The sequence below is a fragment of the Chenopodium quinoa genome, unplaced genomic scaffold (genome assembly GCF_001683475.1).
Source record: "Chenopodium quinoa cultivar QQ74 unplaced genomic scaffold, ASM168347v1, whole genome shotgun sequence".
NCBI lineage: Eukaryota > Viridiplantae > Streptophyta > Magnoliopsida > Caryophyllales > Amaranthaceae > Chenopodium > Chenopodium quinoa.
The window spans coordinates 13,860-32,325 of NW_018743835.1; the positions used below are offsets into that span (position 1 = coordinate 13,860).

Here is an 18,466-nt window from a genome sequence, read left to right on the forward strand (position 1 = left end):
TGGTATTTAAAACCATCTCATTTATGTCTTGGCTCACCCCTTGTTATCATATTTTAAGATGTCTTTGATTGGTTTTGGCTTTGTGTTGCCTTGGGAGTGACCTTGGATTGGCCCTATGGCAAGCCAAGGTTGTATCCTCATTTGCAAAAGATAAGTGTGTTTTTTTTTAATAATGCCCGATGCGGCAATGTCTTGTGCCTTGGCAGCGTGCCTTGGTTAGGCAGGTGTACGCCTTGTGCCAGGGCCCTCCCTCATACTTAGCTTACAAAGGCACAATACTACCCTTGTTTAGCCATATAAGTGTTTTTAGGGATTAGGGTGTGGGGGAGGGATGAATCGAAACAATATAAGGTTGAATCTCAATAGATTGTAGCTGCCTAGCCACTCTGCCATAAACAATATTACTGTTTATGATATATCTAATGAGAATTTATTCTATTTAAAGTTAAATTTATATAATATTTTTTGCTTGAAATAAGTTTTAAAAAAGAAACAAAACGCCAAGAAAGAAGAAAGTAAGGAGAAAACCAAAATGAAGGTAGTTTAATTGTAATGGTAATTGGAATATTGTCTTGGGCTAGTTATACATGAAAATCCATTTTGTAGAATCTGAAGAATATCCAAGTCGAGCCCAGATCTCTCTTGGCCCAGTTATCGTATTTGTAGACCGCCTAGCTAGTAGATCATAAAGTACAATACGAAGTATTACATTAGTACAACATTATTATAATATTACAAAGTAATTATACACGACGATTATGACTCGAGTATTAACTAGTTATAAAGTACTGCTACGAAGTACAACATTACATTATCAAATCATACACAATTATTAATCATGAGTTTTGGATTATGCTTTTCAACATCGAATGAAGACATCTAATTTCACAAAGTATAATAATATTAATAACAGAGTAATTCTCTTCAAAAACTTGGATTGGATTAATCATACACTTGGTATGTTGGTCATATGAATGGTAAATATTTTTACTCACGTATAATTTTTATATTTTTTGCGACAAACTTTGAAAACAATTTTAACTAAAAATTCTCATCAATGTACCAGTCACATGAATCTTATTAAATTGGTTTATATTACGGAGTAATGATTTAAGAATTTTTTAAGATTGTAAAAAGTCAAATATATTAATCTTTAAGTCGCCAAGTGAGTATAATGTAGAGTTGTCACTTTAAATCCTCAACTGGGTTTGGGCCGGGTCATTTTGTCTCTAAAACTTCAAGTGTAATTAAATTATGGATTCGGTCACCTCATAGTAAGACTTAAAATGACATCACTTTTTTATGGATCCCACTAAAAATGACGTCATTGTATTAGCTAAGACTCTTTTATGCTCACTCATATTTAGCACTTTAGCCCTAAACTCACTTAACACTTCTCATACCATATATTATTATAATTTTTTTATTTTTATTTTTTACTCTTAGTAATAATAAAAATAAATAAAGTAGGGTCCACACTCAAGTTTTAAGTTGAGTCTTGAATATTCAACACTCAACTTGAGACTTAGCTAAGATTTCTCAAGAGAAATGGGATCAAACAAAGAATCTTGTTTTAAAACCTAAAATGATGATGTCATGTGGAGTCTTAAGACTGATGGCTAATCTTGCTCTTTACTCCAATCTTATTTTAAATCAATAATTCATTTGAGAACATAATACACACCATAATCCTTGGTGAAGGACATCATTTTCAATACGAGTACTATTTTTTTCACAACTATTTTTGAAAAAAATTTATCCTTTTTAGTTTCTAAAATTGGCAATAAAATATCATTTTCTGGGTTGGCAAAATGTAACAACTACTGAAATAGTTTATGAATTAATACAGTCCGTTGTCCAGTCTCTGTCTCATTCAGTCATGTGCTGCTCGGCTCCCACCCTTTCTCCCTCGAATCTTCTTCTCATGCTTCTCCACTCTCTCCCCATTTTCTCTCATCTTCTTCAAATCACTCATTAATTCTGCATTATTTGATGCCTGGAGATCATTCTTGAGCTTCTAAACTGGTAAATTTTTCATGCATTTTTTCTTTTCTAAACTACCATTAAATGATTATATTATATGATTCTGTATGAAACATGTTTTTCTTGAGATTTGAATGATACCCTTTTAATTTTCTACATAATTAATGAGTTGGGTGTAGTTTAATTTGTTGTTTTTGTTCTCTGATGTTGGTGAATCTTGGAAATTAATCCATATTTATGTGTATTTATATGATTGCTTTGTGTTTGCAGTTTGTGCTTTGTATTATAAATTGAGCTTTGAGGCCCAGAAGATTTCCAGGTTATAATAGTTTGTTTGTTGATTCAGCTTGATTTTTGGATTAATGGGTATGTGGGGTTTGAGGGTTTTGATGCAATTTTGAGTTGAATGATGAAAGTCGAATGAATCTATAGAAAATTGGGATTTAGGGTTATTTAGAATCTATGGTTTTGGTAATGTGTAATTTGAGGAGTGTTTTTGTGATCTTTTAAGACCATGAACATCTTCAGTAGTGGTTCATCTTTCAGTAGGAGTACATCTACAAATAGGAAGAATGCCACTGCTATTGGTAGTCCAAAAGTGTTTCTCCATAAAGATAAGTCAGACAACTCCTATGGACTTCGTCGGGATAGCTTGATCTCTCGGAATTTGTGTTTTCTCTTCATTACTGGACCATTGATCACCTTTTACTTGTGTTTATCTTTTGGGTATTTCAATATTTTTCCCAATTTCGGGTTGGTATTTCCCAAGTATGGTGCTTCATCGAGTAAGTGTGATGTCTTTGATGGGAGTTGGGTATCGGACTACAACTATCCTTTGTACAATTCTTCTGAGTGTCCTTTTGTGGAACAAGGTTTCAATTGCTTGGGCAATGGGAGGAAGGATAAAAATTACCTTAGATGGAGATGGAAGCCCAAAGATTGTGACATCCCTGCTTTTAATGCATCTAACATATTGGAAAGGCTTCGAGGTAAAAGGGTTGTTTTTGTGGGAGATTCTATGAGTCGGACACAATGGGAGTCCTTTATATGCTTGCTTATGACAGGAGTGGAGGACAAGAATAGTGTTTACGAAGTAAAAGGAAGGAACATAACGAAAACCACGAGACACTTGGCTGTTCGCTTTCGTTCCTTTAATTTATCTGTGGAGTTTTATCGGTCCGTTTTCTTGGTTCAACCTGGTATTGCAACAAAGCATTCTCCAAAGAGAGTGAAGTCAACACTCAAGCTTGACAAAATGGATGACATCAGTAAGGAATGGGTTAATTCAGATGCAATAATATTCAACTCGGGACATTGGTGGATACCGTCAAAGCTATTTGAAATGTAAGTCTTCTGGTGCATATAAAAGTATGTGATCTATGTTAATTTATCGATTTTATGCAACTTTGTATTTTACATTTTACAAAAGATGTTGCACGTCAGGAATTTAGTCATTTAATACTATTTGGAGTAATCACAAAATATTTAGGAGTTACAATTCTATGAAGTTTAGTGTGAACTCATAACTTAGTCACAATATTTTTTTATTTTTTGTGTATGTGTACTTTTCTCTCAGCATGTTCACATCGATGCTGGGTTATATGTATGTCTGTGCGAAGGCAGATGTACTGTATGTTTCCATGCCTATGTTTTACAGGTTTACATCTCTCTTCCTCTTTTTCAAAGAATTTATCTCTAATGATTTCTATGAAAAAGCCATCTTGTGTGCATTTCAGAGGATTTTAAAATTTGGGGGAAAATACAACAATCAATCCTTGAAAGACCACCATGCTAATAGTGTATTAGTGCATATTGATAAGTTTACTTATTGCACCTCTTGAATGTCCCTCCTCTTTATTAAATTCTTGCCTAGACCTGAAGATAATGTTGTCACTCTCACAGCCTTAACATATGGGAACTGCATTGGTCAATACTAAAACAGATGGGTATGGGTTAGTAGGAGTGGCAAAAATAAATATTAGGGAGGAGGCTAGTTGTAAATGTAAATGTATAAATGCAAAGATGCTTCTTGATGTTTTAATGAGTTAAACCTGGATACTTATGCAATGTCATAGATAGAGAAAAATGGCTTTTGAAATCAATAATTTCTCAAATCTCAAGCTAGTTTAGAAGTAGGATCCCTTAGATATGGCTCTTTGATGGGTTTGATGTAGTAGTGAATACATTGTGTTGTGTAGGAGATTCTCTCAAAGTTATGCATAATTTTGTCAAAGGTGTATGTTTGTGCCTCATACTGTGAATATACAGAAGTTTCTGTTCTCTGCTCCTTCATTGATTATGTCTCATGAAGAGTAATGCACGTGTTGCCTGGAATAGGGTGATCTCTTGGTTGGTGTGAAGAATGACAGATATGGATGTAATGTGTCTTAATTGATCTAAGGAACATACTTCTATAACCTGCCATGCAACATGTTGAACAGTACTTTTAGTTGGCATTGTACAGGAATTTGAAATTAGCTAAATTTATGCCAAATGATTTAAATTGTCATTATTATAAGCACAAATAGTGTATGGAGGATGTCTTTCTGTCATTTTCCTCCTAGCCAATTCATTGATCTAGACTATAGAAAGGTTAAGACTGAACATATACGCCTGCCAACACCCAGTGAAGACATAATTTTATATGATGATAGTTTTATATTTGTTGAATCAATGAAGAGTGGAGACTTATTGGAGCAGCTATCATGTATTGGGAAACAGTAATTCTTTTCTTGGTATTGATTTATACGTCCTAATTCCTAGACAAGCCATAATAGCTTGTGGCTGGCATGCCAGTTGCTAGATTGCATGTTGTTTGTGGTGTATTACGAATTTGTCAATCTTTAATGTGAAAATGCATAGATCCCTTAAGAGTGGCTGCAGTTCTTTTTTTCTATTCATATACTAAATTCGTTTAAATTGTTTCCTAACAGGAGTTGCTATTTTCAGTTAGGTGGTTCACTGAAGCTTGGGATGTCAATACCTTCGGCCTTTAAAAAAGCTATGGCCACCTGGGCTTCATGGGTGGAAGCTTCAGTAGATTCTAAAAGAACACGTGTTTACTTTCGTACTTTTGAGCCATCTCACTGGAGGTACATTGAGTAATTCCCTCTACATGTTCAAAATTAGCTTATTGCAATGTGCTACACAAACATTTACTGCCTCTGCCATTGATGAATCAGACTGATCTGAATATTGAACTACTAGTTGAAAAACTTGCTTTTAATATATATATATATATATATATATATATATATATATATATATATATATATATATAGATATATATACTCCCTCCGTCCCTGAAAGTTCGACTCACTTTGCATTTGCGTGGTCTCCAATGAACATTTTTTATCATGAATATCTTCGGCTATGTATAAGTGAAAATTATAAAAAGTTAATATTTGAAAATTTTATAATAAGGGGAATCTAATAAGACCCCTCATACTAATTTATTTCTATTGTATAAATCATAAGATGTGGTCAAAATTATTTTATTTTGACCATATATATATATGTTTAAGCTTATTGAGAAAAAAAAAGATAAAAATGTATTTCATACAATTATACAAATAACTTTACTCAGTGATTTATACTTCGTATGTAATACAATTGTGGATTGTTCCTGTACTGTTCAGCTTGTGTGTGCGCAACTGTGCATGCCCTAGCAATGCACTGATTTGATTAATTTATTCATTTCCCTATCTTGGTTGTTCCAGTATCCAATCCAGCGCACATTGCACGGTGATGCAATTTCCAGAATCAGATTATGATTTTAAGCATCAGAGCCCATTCTCAGATGTGGTAATTGATATAGTGAAGAAGATGAGATTTCCTGTTAAAATGTTGCGTATCACTTCCATGTCAGCTTCTAGGGGTGATGCACATGTAGGCAACTGGAGTGACCGTAAATCTTTTGCTGATTGTAGCCACTGGTGTCTGCCCGGGGTACCTGACTTTTGGAATGAAATTCTGTTGTCTGACCTTTTCTCTGACAAGGTACTGCCTAAAAATGATTGGAATAGTGTTGATGTCAATCTTCAAGTAACATTTTATCTGGCCCTTTTTCATGTCATTATTCATTATCATTTTATTGCATTACCTTAAACTTCAATTTTTTTAATTTTTTTATTTTTTTAAGTCCTGCTGGGTGGGTGCTCAAAATTTAATTTCAACGTTTCTAACCTCTATTGTCACGTTAATCATCTTAACACAACTGTTGATTTAGAGGGAAGTCTCCTTACCCTTTTGGGCCTTTCCTATTCCAAGTTCTTTAGCTACTTGGTTGTCAGTTTTGACAGTGCAGTTGTATTGAATAATGAAATCCCAGAGTGTTTCATCTCATGGCATTAAATAGAAAATGCATTGTTAAACAATAATTATATTTTTAGACCACATGTGCTTAGAAATTCACATCTTTGAAAGTTGTCATTTTTATTGTGTTTTGTGGATAGGTCAAGGTAATCCTTTTTTCCATTTGTTTATTGGATTTTGTTATGCTGAAGGTTCACGAATAGTTTCCAAATGGAATTCTATACAGAAAGAGGCTGTTAGCCTGTTAGTTGTCATTCTACCAAAATATTTCACTAGATCAGATGAAAGCTTCAATTACTCTATTACTAAGTACTCCGTAACATGTATAGTACAAGGCATTTTCATTTCAAGTATCCATGTTGAATAACCAAAATCATGCAGACTTTTGAATTGCGTTACATGTTTGTATCCAACATTTAAACACATTCCTGTTTTGGAGTACTTGTCAATTTGGGAATTGTACTTCCAGCTCCTCCTTGGATAACTCGTTGCTTTAAACATTCTTCAGGATATATCAACATAGTTCTAACATTCATTTCACTCTTGTTTGCAGATTGACTGAAATGAGAAAGTTCAAGTTGGATTCTTCGACTTATGTACTCCATTATAAATTACTTGTCTTCTATTTGATAGGACAGATACACATTGGAGAAATTGCAGCGTTTGTATCAGTACAGAGATTTTCTGCTAAAGAGACTGCCCTTTGGCCTTCACTACAGATTTTTCCTTCCACGATTTGTGTATGAAGAGGAGCTGTAAATGAAGCCTTGGGAGGTTCAAGGTTATATTCTTTCATTCACCTTTGATCAATTGTTGTATGTAGAAAATATGAATAGTTGTTCATTATAGAACATATAAGTTTCAAAATTGTACATACCTTTTCTCTTCCAATATGCTCAGGCTGCTCGGTTCCATCTCCAGAGAATGTCTGTGCATTCTGTAAGATTGTATCATTGATCGACATGTTTGATATCGATTCATAAAAACAGGGATTAGAAAAAAAACTGCTCATTTCCAGATTGTTAAGGGACTCAGGTTCGAAATTGGGTGGGAGAAGTATATGATTAATAATATTTTTTTTTTTAATTATATGAATTCAGAATGAGTAAAACAAAGATCTTTTCAAAGCTTTGGCTTCAATCTTTTACTAATTTTAAACATGTAATTTATGGTCTTTAAAATAAGGGGGAATAAAAAAATTAAAAAAAAAATGAAATAAATAAAAAAAAAAATAAAGAAGTTTATAATTTTCTCTGTATGTAAAAGCTGTCAATCACTCAATATAAAGATGCTTGGAATGCAATACATTTGGTTTGGAAAATGGTTTCTTGCTAAGTTGGTTTTAGTCTTTGTGTGAATGTCAAAGTAGCATATGTTTAAATCTAACGGAAACTAGAGACTTTGAAAGACTTTAATTCTTCATATGTCTAATTACACTATCCAAAATTAAATTGACAAATTACTAGTCAATTACATGATTACAAAGAAATAACTACTACATTTCAATCTCCATAATTCCATATTACAATCAATTATTATGCCGTGAGTTATTTTTGCTTAATACTAAATTATCAGTTGAGTTGAATTTGTAATAGATTCTTCCTTGATTTAAGGCTGGTAAATTCGTTGATTCATAACGGGTCAATTTTAGTAAAAACATGCAATTATGCAAGAGCTTGTTGATCAATTTTCAAACAATTTAGTACAGAAAATCCTAGTTGAGAAAGCAAACTTAGCAAGAGTCATCAAGTATTTTTCAAATACAAGATGACAGCCTCAAAATCTTAGAATGAAGTGCAAGTTTCTTAATTATATGAACTTAGAAGTTCAATCAACATTCAAGCAACTAAGTTCATGGATGGCTTTATATATGTGTTTATCCAAACACCTTAAACATCATCTGCTCAAAACTACATTTGCTTTCTTTAATTGTAATAAACTTCCATGGCTCAACCTCAAAATTTCAACTATCCATTTTTCCCCTTTCCACCTCCACATGCTTTCCCGTTCCCAGCAAAACCAGCACCTCCCTTTCACCCCATTTCTCCACCAAAACCAACCCCACCATCGCCATCAAACCCTCCTCCAACGCCGATACCAAAGCCACCTCCACATTCTCTCCCTCCACCACAGCCCTCAAACCCTCCTCCAACGCCGATACCTAAACCACCTCCGCACTCTCTCTCACCACCAAAGCCCTCGAATCCTCCTCCATCGCCTGTACCTAAACCACCTCCACACTCTCTTCCACCACCAAAGCCTTCAAACCCTCCTCCATCACCAAAAACCCAAACCGCCGCCACATCCTCTTCCTCCACCAAAGCCCTCGAACCCTCCTCCAAGGCCACCACCACATCATTTGCCTCCGCCTGCTCCAGCAGTAAAGCCGCCACCACTGCCACCAAAGCTTCCACCACCACCTCCTCATGTGGTGCCTACTCCACCTCCTGCTCCAGGGCACCATGCTACCATCGTCATTGTCTTTGTGTCTCTTGGAGGCGTCTTCTTTCTTGCATTCCTCTCAGCTGCATTGTTTTGCTTCATCAAGAAGAGAAGAAAGAGAATGATCAAGGAGACAGATAATATTACGGTTGATGAACATATGCACGTTCATGAAGAAGTTGTACGTGGTCCTCATGGCGAGCAAGCTGTGCTCGTAACCTTCGAAGATGACATTCATACTCATGAAACTAAAATAATTGATGAAATAGTGAGTGGGACTTCGCATGCTAGGGGTGCACATCATCCCCATTCTCTCCAAACAGCTGCACCTACTTCTGGCTCTGATCATCTCCAAATTGAGAACAAGAACTCATGAATGAGCTGAAGAACATGCTATATATGCATGCACTGAGGACATAAATCAACGGTGAACGAAATAAGTTTAACCATGTTGCTTTAATATTTGCTAATTTGTATGTACATTTCAACAAATAAAGTTCAGAATTCTTTCTTTCACGAGATATTTTTTCTTAATAAAAAAATATATATTATGATTGCATTTTTCAGATGCTTCTGGTAACAAATTTTGAGAATGACACAAATGAAAAGGTCGTGAGTGTGATTCAGTGCCATAATATTCTTCTCACTGGGAAATAAACCATTTGACATACATCGTAGGGTTTCCAAAAATATCCTAATCAGTAGAAATAACGGTGAAAACAGGATACTGCAGCTGCATTAATTACCAACTTCCCAATATCAGCATCTCAGCAGTGCGAGATTAAGTCCGCATTTGTTACTGTCTAGTACCAATTGCTGGAACAAAACAACCATAAACTTGAAAAATGCTGAGTTACTGGCAAACTCCAGTGTTTTGAACATTAAAATTGATATCAAAATTATGTATTAGCATCATTTAATGGTACACTTGCAATCTTAGCTGACATATGGACCCTTCCCTTCAAGAGTTCATTACTCACTATACAAAATGTGGAAGAAAATCCAAACCTCAGGGATTAGGAGCAGAGAGATAATTATAACATGAACTTTACAAAGATGATGATGGCAGTCAAGGATCAATTGCCATGGGAGTAATACGCCTCTTAGCTGGCTTGCTAGATACAGGAGTGCTTGCCACTGGTGATGCCTGTTTGTTATCTGTTTGGTTATTCTCTAAAACACCAGGGCTGTCTTTTACAGTTTGTTTATTCTCTAAAGTAACAGGGCTGTCTTTTACAGAAGCTTTGACCACCATTGCTTCAGGCTTCTTTTGACTAGGAGTCTCATCAACATGACCACTAGCAGTCTTTCCATCTAAGAAAGTTATATAAAGAATAAATATAATAGAAAATGTGCAGAATAAAAGGCGAAATTTCTCAAAAATGACTGACAAACCTGGAAAAGGGAGAGGTGTTCCCAGTTCGTCACTTTGAAATTCTACCAATGTGCAGTATCCATCTTGTGATGATAATGCTAAATACTTTCCATCAGGCGACCTATCAAAAGCTACAAGTTTCAGGATTGCAGCAGACAAACAAATATACTTTTAAATATAGTTAATCAAGCTATTCCCACGGAAGGGCGTAAGTATGGGTAGGGCAGTACCAGGCTATATCTGTTATGGCTGCATAATGCAGACCAGCCAAGATAGCCAGAGGGGCAAACACTTTCTGTGTCATAAATGTACAGTGAATTCAGAGTTACCACAGCAAAAATGAGCCGGTATGGAAGCTTGAAAAACCCAGCTGTCAAAGACAATAATGATTCATTTAATATCATATTGTGAAATTATTCACCATATGCATCAAACTGAAAAACTATACTACCTGAGTTTGATCCACGAAGGTTAAAAGCCAAAGGGCAGAAATGCACTGCAACTACAGGCTTGCTGGCACCAGGAAGCTGTAATGCAGGTCTGGATGTCAATGAAAATAGATTAGTTGTACTCAAAAAAGGGGAGGTGTACTCAATTTGAATCAAAAAAATAACAGCATAATGCATGAAAATACAAACTAGTCATCTCAAAAAAGATCAGGCAACAACTTCCATCTTGAAGTCAAAAAGATGCAACTTACCTTGAAAGATCTTTTCTGGAAAATACATAAGCAGTGTTAATAGATTCAGAATCAGGCGAACATTTGTATAAACCTGCAATAGAAAGCACTAGAGTTAAAATTGAAAAAACCAAGTTCATGATATCTGGTATTAGCTTCTTAGAAACTTCAGATTCTTCATCCTCATAAGATTTTCATCTTGATCTACTCCACATTTATCAATGCAATGGAAAATCCCCCTAAACGGGGCTAAACCCATCTCTTACCAAAAGAAATTTAGAAAAAAAAAAAAAAGATAAAACATATATTTTCACAACTAAATGAAGCCACTGTAGTCTGCAGATCCCTACCAGCAGGTACTAGTAAAAATGAACCATCAGGTGACCAGGCTAATCTTCGAAAGAATGATGGCAACGTCTCATCATGAAAGAGATGACTCTTCAAGCACTGCATCTCCAACTTTGACAATGTCAGTACTCATCAATACTAAACACAGTTGGTATGAAGCCTACGAACAAACCATTACTAACCTTGGTATCATCTGCAGATTGCTGTTCCATCTTTACAATCACATGCTGACAAGCATAATTCATCTTCTCTGCTCCCTTTGCTTTCTGAGGTTTGTTAACATAAATTCTGCAAGTTCTGTCAGAACTAAGTGATGCAACAAACTTGGACAATGGATCCCATGCCACTCCCTGAACATTAGTGGAGATGTGCATCCAAAATTTGATGGACAGAGCCCTGAATGACAAAGATTTAAAGTTTAACAACAATGGAACAACAAGCCAGTATTTCACATACAATTCAAAATCTTTGTTTACCTTTCTCAGCATCCCATATGATGCAAGAATTGTCAACAGACCCAGATATAAGATAGGCTCCATTCCTGGACCACTGCAGATCCAATACATCTTTTCTATGAAATCTGAGAAAGAAAAAACATATCAGATACACAGGATGCTAACACTTTAAAAAACTGTTATAGATTCCTAAAACAAAATTCTCAATCTATCCCGTCCTCAAACATACAATCTGCTGATTCCACCATTGACCAACCACATAGCCCAGATGATAATCATGTATCCCACATAATAAACGACAAGCAAATATTAATCTTAACAAGACAGAATTGTGGAAGGCCAGATGCATATGCCTGGTTTTAAAAAACAAGAAATCCGATACAATGAACAATGATCAAATCAGGTTAGATCTATAATATCCAATGCCTTGTGAGTTGTAAGCTGTTGTCATGACTTGTACAGGTTTTAAACAATGATTGAAGTAAACAAATCTCCATGTATATTCATAAACTTGAACCCAGAAGACTGCTTCCATATCTCACTTAGCCACTACTTCTCTACACTGCCTAACAATATGCTAACAAATAGAACCAACAAAATAAGGTTTGCTAAAGATAGATTAACAGTTGATCCAGAAGGTAATCTTACGACAATGTCTTAAGAACTTTCCAAACTTGACCAGCATCTGTTAGGTGAGACTTCCATAATATAAGTTCACCCCCTACAGTAATAAGAACTCTATTCAGTAATCAATAAACAATGAAAAGACAAACTAGAATTCATTATCACAGCGTGTAATTGACATACCATCTGCACCTGAAGCAATTAGCTCTCCTGTCCACAGCACAATCAAAGGAATGTTTATTAGAATAATCATCAAAGCTGCAAGGAAGTTCATGCAAAAGTAGATACATGCATATATTGACTGTTCATATTCATGGAAACTAGAAACAAGGGATTCCAAACACATTGTACAACTTAAGTTCCACCTACTTTAGACCTCCATACTTCTTTAACTGCACAAGAAATCATGAACAAAGACATTGAAGCATAAATATTTCCAAACACAGATTGAAAGCTTGGAAGTTTTGGAAGACCAAGAAACTTTCATCCAATTATTCTAGTCAGTCAGTCCTCCTGTCATGTCCAAGACCCCCCCTCTATTCTCCCAATAATTCAAAAGCAATTAGTCGGCAAATCATCTTGACATCTAAAAAATATTATTATGTAGCACAACATTTGACACTTTATGTTTGAACATCAACTGAAGGAAGATACTTATATTCCTCTTGACTAGGCAACTAGCATACTAGCATCATCACTTAATCCTAAGGTATAAGTTCAACAATTATCAAAATCAAGCGTGATGAGTCATTGGCAAAAATATCAACTTCACAAACTGAAAAGAACTTGAGAAAGCCAAATTTGTCAAATCATCAATTGTTACATGTTACAGCAGCCAACAACAATATCAGTGCTGCCCTTAAAGGAGAGAGGCTACTGGCATGTTATCTTATTATATACTATTTTAGGGTTTTAGCTTCAGACTTTTTAGCATGTGGGAATAGAAAATGAAAAGTTGAAAGTGCATTGAGCAAGTCAACAAGATTAATTCTTACCTGAAGGAGCGAATCGAAGAACATTCACCGCAGAACTATTGATAAGAAAGACTAGTTTGATAGGAAAGCTGTTGGAATTTTATTTTGCGCTTCTCCCCGAATCCACTTGCCAAATCTGAAATAATCCCATCAAGCAGTTAAAACACAGGGAGAACACTCAGAAACCGGCCAATGCCATCACAGATTCTAAGATTAAACATACACGAAACAATGAATCTTTCAAGAGTCTAAATATTCCAAAGATGCGCAGCATGCTTGCAAGCAAGTAAAATTCATGTTAAAGAAGCATTATTAGAATGTTTGTTAAAACAATAATATACCTAAAATCAAAAACAGAAATGCCATCCTCAATATTACCGACTACTATGACGATATACTTTATCATTTTCATTCATTCCCAGGAATGTTATTCTCATGCCCAATTGCACAAACTAATTCAAGATTCAAAACTTGCTCGAAAATGGGATCTAATTGATTTAGAATTGTTTTAGAGCGCTAGTGCCGTCAAACTATTACACCCAAAATTCAAAAAATTAACAAGAAGCCACAAACCCTAACCCTAATCCAGCTCCAAAATTCACATTAAAGACGGCTAATTTACTATAATAATCAAGTATCCCACAAAAATCGCTCATCATACAATATTCTTCAATTAAAGCATTTACAATCGAAAATTCAAAATAGGGTTTAATTGAAAAGAGTTGATTTAGAGGAGAGAGAAAGACAAAAAACCTTGATATCGAAATCAGCGCCGCCAGTAGCGAGAAGTCCAGAAAAGGATGAAAATCTAGGGTTAGAACTGGTTTAGTGTCGTGCCAATTTGATCTGAACTGTTCCTCCTTTCATTTATCTCAGTGATTTTGTGAGAAATTGAGTAAAATTTTATCAAGATCTACAGAATTCTACTCGGAAATTTTAGGGTTTTGAGAAATAATTTGGGAAATGTTCGGTTTTTTCTACCTTGTGATAGAGGAAGAAGAAGAAGAAAGAAGAAAGAAGAAGAGTGGGAATGTTTGGCGCCTTTTCTGTTTTGGCGGGAAATTCGAGATCTATGGTGAATTAGTACGAAATGGGCAAGGCCATGCAATATGTAACAATGTAAGGTCTTGTTTTAAGTTAGTGTGCCTTGCGATAAAGTGAGTTATCCATAAAAACGGATCAAGAAAAAATCATGTTGAGCTAGACTCGTATTGATTATTTTAAAAAATAAAAAAGAGAAAACGTACGATTCGACTCGTTCACGTCCCATTTCGTGCTTAGGTCAATAGGGTTTTTTTTTTTTTTGTTTTTTTTTATTAGTAATTTTCATATATTTGATTTGATAAATTGGTTAAAACAAGTAGGTTAACTTGTGGGTCGGTCAATCATGCTTGAGTTGTGCTTGTTGTCATGAGCTGACAATTTTCCTAGATGTCTCGGTTATAGCAAGACACATATGAAACAACCTCCTTATACTTGTGCGCCTTACTAATATGATTGTGTGCTTTATTAATACGAAGTACATGTGTTGTGGTGAACTTAGTATCATTGCGTGCAGTTTCCTCTATTTTAATGCTTGTTGCTTATTTGAGGAAGGTTAACCTGAATCAAGTCTTGAGGATTCAGGTGTCGCACAAACAATTTGCACTCATCCCATGAGTCCATGACATTGTGCCATCTATTGAAAATAATGTCTATGTGCGGTCATGGTCCATTATCATATCTCTCGTGTCATGTCGGGTTCATAGTAGAGCATTTTTATGTCATGTTAGATAGATTTACTTTTGGTTAGAAAATTAGATATTCTTGCAAACAAAAGTTAGGCAATCACTTTTTTTCTAATATTGTTTGAGCATGTTACAAAAAAGGTTATTGGAAAAGCTTACTAAAATTCATTTATTAGTGAATACATTCAAAAATCAAAATGTTGATAGTAAAAGTAGGGTGGAGGGACTAATAATACTAAAGAGAAATTATTTTGTGTAGATTGGCTAGAAGTCTAGAACAACACTTAATAACGACATCAATAGCAAGTTCTAATTGGTTCAATAAAATCATCAAAACCAAGTATATTTTCAAGTCAACTTTACAACTTGTGCATGCAAAACCATTACCTAACTTTTATTTTCAAGTCCATCACTTGATTTTCACCCACTGATTATATTTTCATTGTTTTAGCAGCTCCCCACCATTTAACTACATTCTTTATTTAGTATTATCATATTATTTCTTCTGTTTTAAAAAACTAATAGATTCTTTAATATACGATTACAGTATAAAGTAGTTGCTGGTGTTTCGAGTGAAAACAATGGGACCTTGCCGAAGGTCCGCTGAAACGGAGAAGACTGGATTCGGTCCAAGTTATGTTGGGCCGAAGGTTTCCTGCACAGTAATCACACGTAAACTAGCCTCGGGGGTGTTGCCGAGGAAGGCCCCTCCGATGCTAAAGTCAGTACAATGTGTAGAAAGAGAACACTATGCAAGAGAGTTAATTGCTTGAGGCTTTACTTTGATATATGAGAATATATGAGAATGTATCAATCAATGAATGAATATGAATGTATGAATATTGATGGCTTTTATACCTCTTCATACATGGAGAGGTTGGGCCTTAGCCCAATTTGGCTTGCTTTGAGGGCTGACCTTTGACTTTAGCACAATTGGAGAGTTGAACCTTGACCTTGGGCTTTTAATTGGATCATTTAGTGCCTAGGCCCAATTGGACTAAATTGGACCCAAACAGCTGGTAATTGATTTTCAGCTGCAATTACACGTAGTTGACCCATTGAAATATTAACTTGGACCAACATTATATTAAATGCATATATAACCAGCCCAAACACCAAATTTTAGTGGCATAAATCAACATATAATTCAATAAAATTTGTATGTTTAATTCTTCATGTACTTCATTAGAATGTCATAAATTTACTAATAATTATGAAGTGCCAAATTATTACTCTAAGTATGGTGTTAAGGAGGGTATTAGCACAAGGAAGAAGCTAGATTGGCTAAGGAACAACTTAATTGGAAATGATTTGGAATTCATTTCTCCTTTTGGTAAACGCAAAGTTACTTATTTAGATTGTACTGCGAGTGGGAGGTGCCTACGCTACATTGAGGAATATATCATGCAAACACGTCCTTCCTTCTTATGGTACGTATAGTAAAACCCTCTTTCCATCTTAACTTAAATTTTTCTTTGTCAATTTTGATCATTAATATCTTTGTTGATATATGAATACAGGGAAACACTCACACGTGTGATAGCTACGTGGGTCAAGAGACAGCAAAGGATTGGTAACCCAAGCGCACGATTACATAAAGTTGTGTTTAGGAGGAGGTAGAAATGATGCCCTAATATTTTGTGGGTCGGGTTCAACATCAGCAACAAAACGACTTCAAGAAGTCATGGGAGTAGCAGTGCCATCAATTTAAGGGATAGAATGTTACAAATTCTAAGTAATGAAGAAAGATGGTGGTTTTTGTGGGCCACATGAGCATCATTCTAACTATCTTTCTTGGAAACGAAGTCTTGTTGAAGTGGTTGAAATTGAGATGAATAAAGATGGGTTGTTAAACTTGGAAGAATTAGAGGAAAAACTTGAGTATTACAAGTCTAGAAAAAGACCAATTTTGGGATCATTTTCTGCTTGTAGTAATGTAACTGGGACTTGTTTGGACACTAGAAGAATTGCTACTCTTCTTCATCGTTATGGAGGCTTTGTTTGCTTTGATTTTCGCTTCTAGGTATGTATATTTCCGTCATTTAACCTGTTATCTACTGATATGTCATATGAAAATACAAACTACGTATTTATATTATTGCATATGTGAAAATTTTGCATCTAACTACACACTTTTTTACACTTTTTTTTTACTAAAGTTAGTTGTATTTGATTTTTTGTATGTGGTACGTAGTGGGCCATATGTGGAGATCAAGATGAGATCAGGGAGACGGACGGCTATGATGCAATATTTCTTAGCCCTCACAAGTTCCTTGGAGGACCAGGAACTCCTGGCATTCTTATGATGAACAAAGCTTTATATTATTTGGGATCTTCTCCACCTTCTACTTGTGGAGGGGGTACAGTCGATTTTGTTAATTGCTTTACTGAAGAGGTTCGAATTTAGTTTTTGTATAAATTTATACAATTTCATTGCACATACATCAAAATGATTTATGTGGTGAGTTATAAAATATGAAGAGGACAATTATTTTCAGATAGTTTGAACATACTGTAATTTATAGTGTGTTACTGAAATTGCAGAACACGATATATGTGGATGATGTGGAAGACAGAGAAAATGCGGGGACGCCACCAATCATCCAAAAGATCAAAGCAGCCTTGGCAATATGGGTAAAGGAATATATAGGTTGTGAAGTGATTCACAAACAAGAGACTTATTTCATTGAAAAAGCCATGGAAAGGCTACTTTCTAATCATAGGATCTTTATGTTAGGTAACACGAGAGCAAAACGACAAGCAATTTTGTCGTTTCAAGTATACTCTTATTCAGCATATACATATGATGAGAAAACTAAAGAAGGGGATGATAGTAGTAGGGGTGGGAAGAAAGTGGTAAAAGAGGTAAACCACTTCACGGGGCGTTCGTTGTGAAGCTACTTAATGACTTGTTTGGATACAAGCTAGGAGGGTGTGCTTGCGCTGGGCCTTATGCTCATCATTGCTCAAAATCGATCACAATCACTTGCCCTTGAGATTTTATGTAGAGAAGGTACGTTTTAATGATCGTACGTGTTTTGATTATACATTGTATGTATTAATTCATGAACATTAAGTTAAATGTTACATATAGTACGTACATGTTATCTTTATAATTATAGAGTTAAATTTGGAATATTGAATATAATCTATATTGTTTTTTTAGGGCTATCTAGGAGTGAAGCCGGGATGGGCGAGGATCAACTTTCCATACTATCTATCAAACGAAGAATTCGAGTTCATCTTGTTGGCCTTGGAATTGATTGCTTCATGGGCAACGTTTCCTAGCAATATACAACTTCAACTGGAAAACTGGAGAAGACTTTTAGTAAGCAAAAATATCAGGAAATCATGCATGAAAGTGATATTGATTGCGATTCTTTACTCAAAATTTAGCTAGTGATGTACAAGTACTAAGCCTAGATGATCACAATGGAGTTGAAGACTACAATGCAGGACAAGTATTAAAACATAAGTATGCATTATACTTGGAAACTGCGACGAATATAGCTCATTGTTTACCAATATGCCCTGAAGAACGTCCC

General features: G+C 35.2%; 1 protein-coding gene and 3 pseudogenes across 2 annotated transcripts; 3 read left to right on the forward strand and 1 right to left on the reverse strand.

The window, feature by feature from the left end:
• The first annotated feature begins 1,787 nt into the window (after window positions 1–1,787).
• On the forward strand, window positions 1,788–7,308 carry LOC110685599 (protein trichome berefringence-like 7). 2 transcript variants are annotated; one of them, XM_021862149.1, is made up of 5 exons: window positions 1,790–2,025; window positions 2,254–3,327; window positions 4,917–5,075; window positions 5,703–5,982; window positions 6,851–7,308. In XM_021862149.1, the coding sequence occupies exons 2-5, from the start codon at window positions 2,498–2,500 to the stop codon at window positions 6,857–6,859; spliced, it is 1,278 nt and encodes a 425-aa protein (XP_021717841.1). In that variant the 5' UTR covers window positions 1,790–2,025; window positions 2,254–2,497; the 3' UTR covers window positions 6,860–7,308. The 2 variants fall into 2 exon arrangements, with proteins under 2 accessions (XP_021717840.1, XP_021717841.1); XM_021862148.1 differs by lacking the exon at window positions 6,851–7,308 and having other exon boundaries at window positions 1,788–2,025; window positions 5,703–6,843.
• Window positions 7,309–8,162: 854 nt separating this feature from the next.
• LOC110685596 lies at window positions 8,163–9,305 on the forward strand (annotated as a pseudogene).
• A 304-nt stretch (window positions 9,306–9,609) lies between these two features.
• LOC110685597 lies at window positions 9,610–13,600 on the reverse strand (annotated as a pseudogene).
• Window positions 13,601–16,082: 2,482 nt separating this feature from the next.
• Window positions 16,083–18,250, forward strand: LOC110685598 (annotated as a pseudogene).
• The last annotated feature ends 216 nt before the right edge of the window (window positions 18,251–18,466 follow it).

What these genes read in the sequence shown, in the direction of transcription:
- LOC110685599 (XM_021862148.1), top strand. Translation starts at nt 2,498, where the DNA reads ATGAACATCTTCAGTAGTGGTTCATCTTTCAGTAGGAGTACATCTACA. An exon ending in CCGTCAAAGCTATTTGAAAT is followed by an intron (nt 3,328 to 4,916) that starts GTAAGTCTTCTG and finishes GTTTCCTAACAG; the next exon opens with GAGTTGCTATTTTCAGTTAG. An exon ending in TTTGAGCCATCTCACTGGAG is followed by an intron (nt 5,076 to 5,702) that starts GTACATTGAGTA and finishes TGGTTGTTCCAG; the next exon opens with TATCCAATCCAGCGCACATT.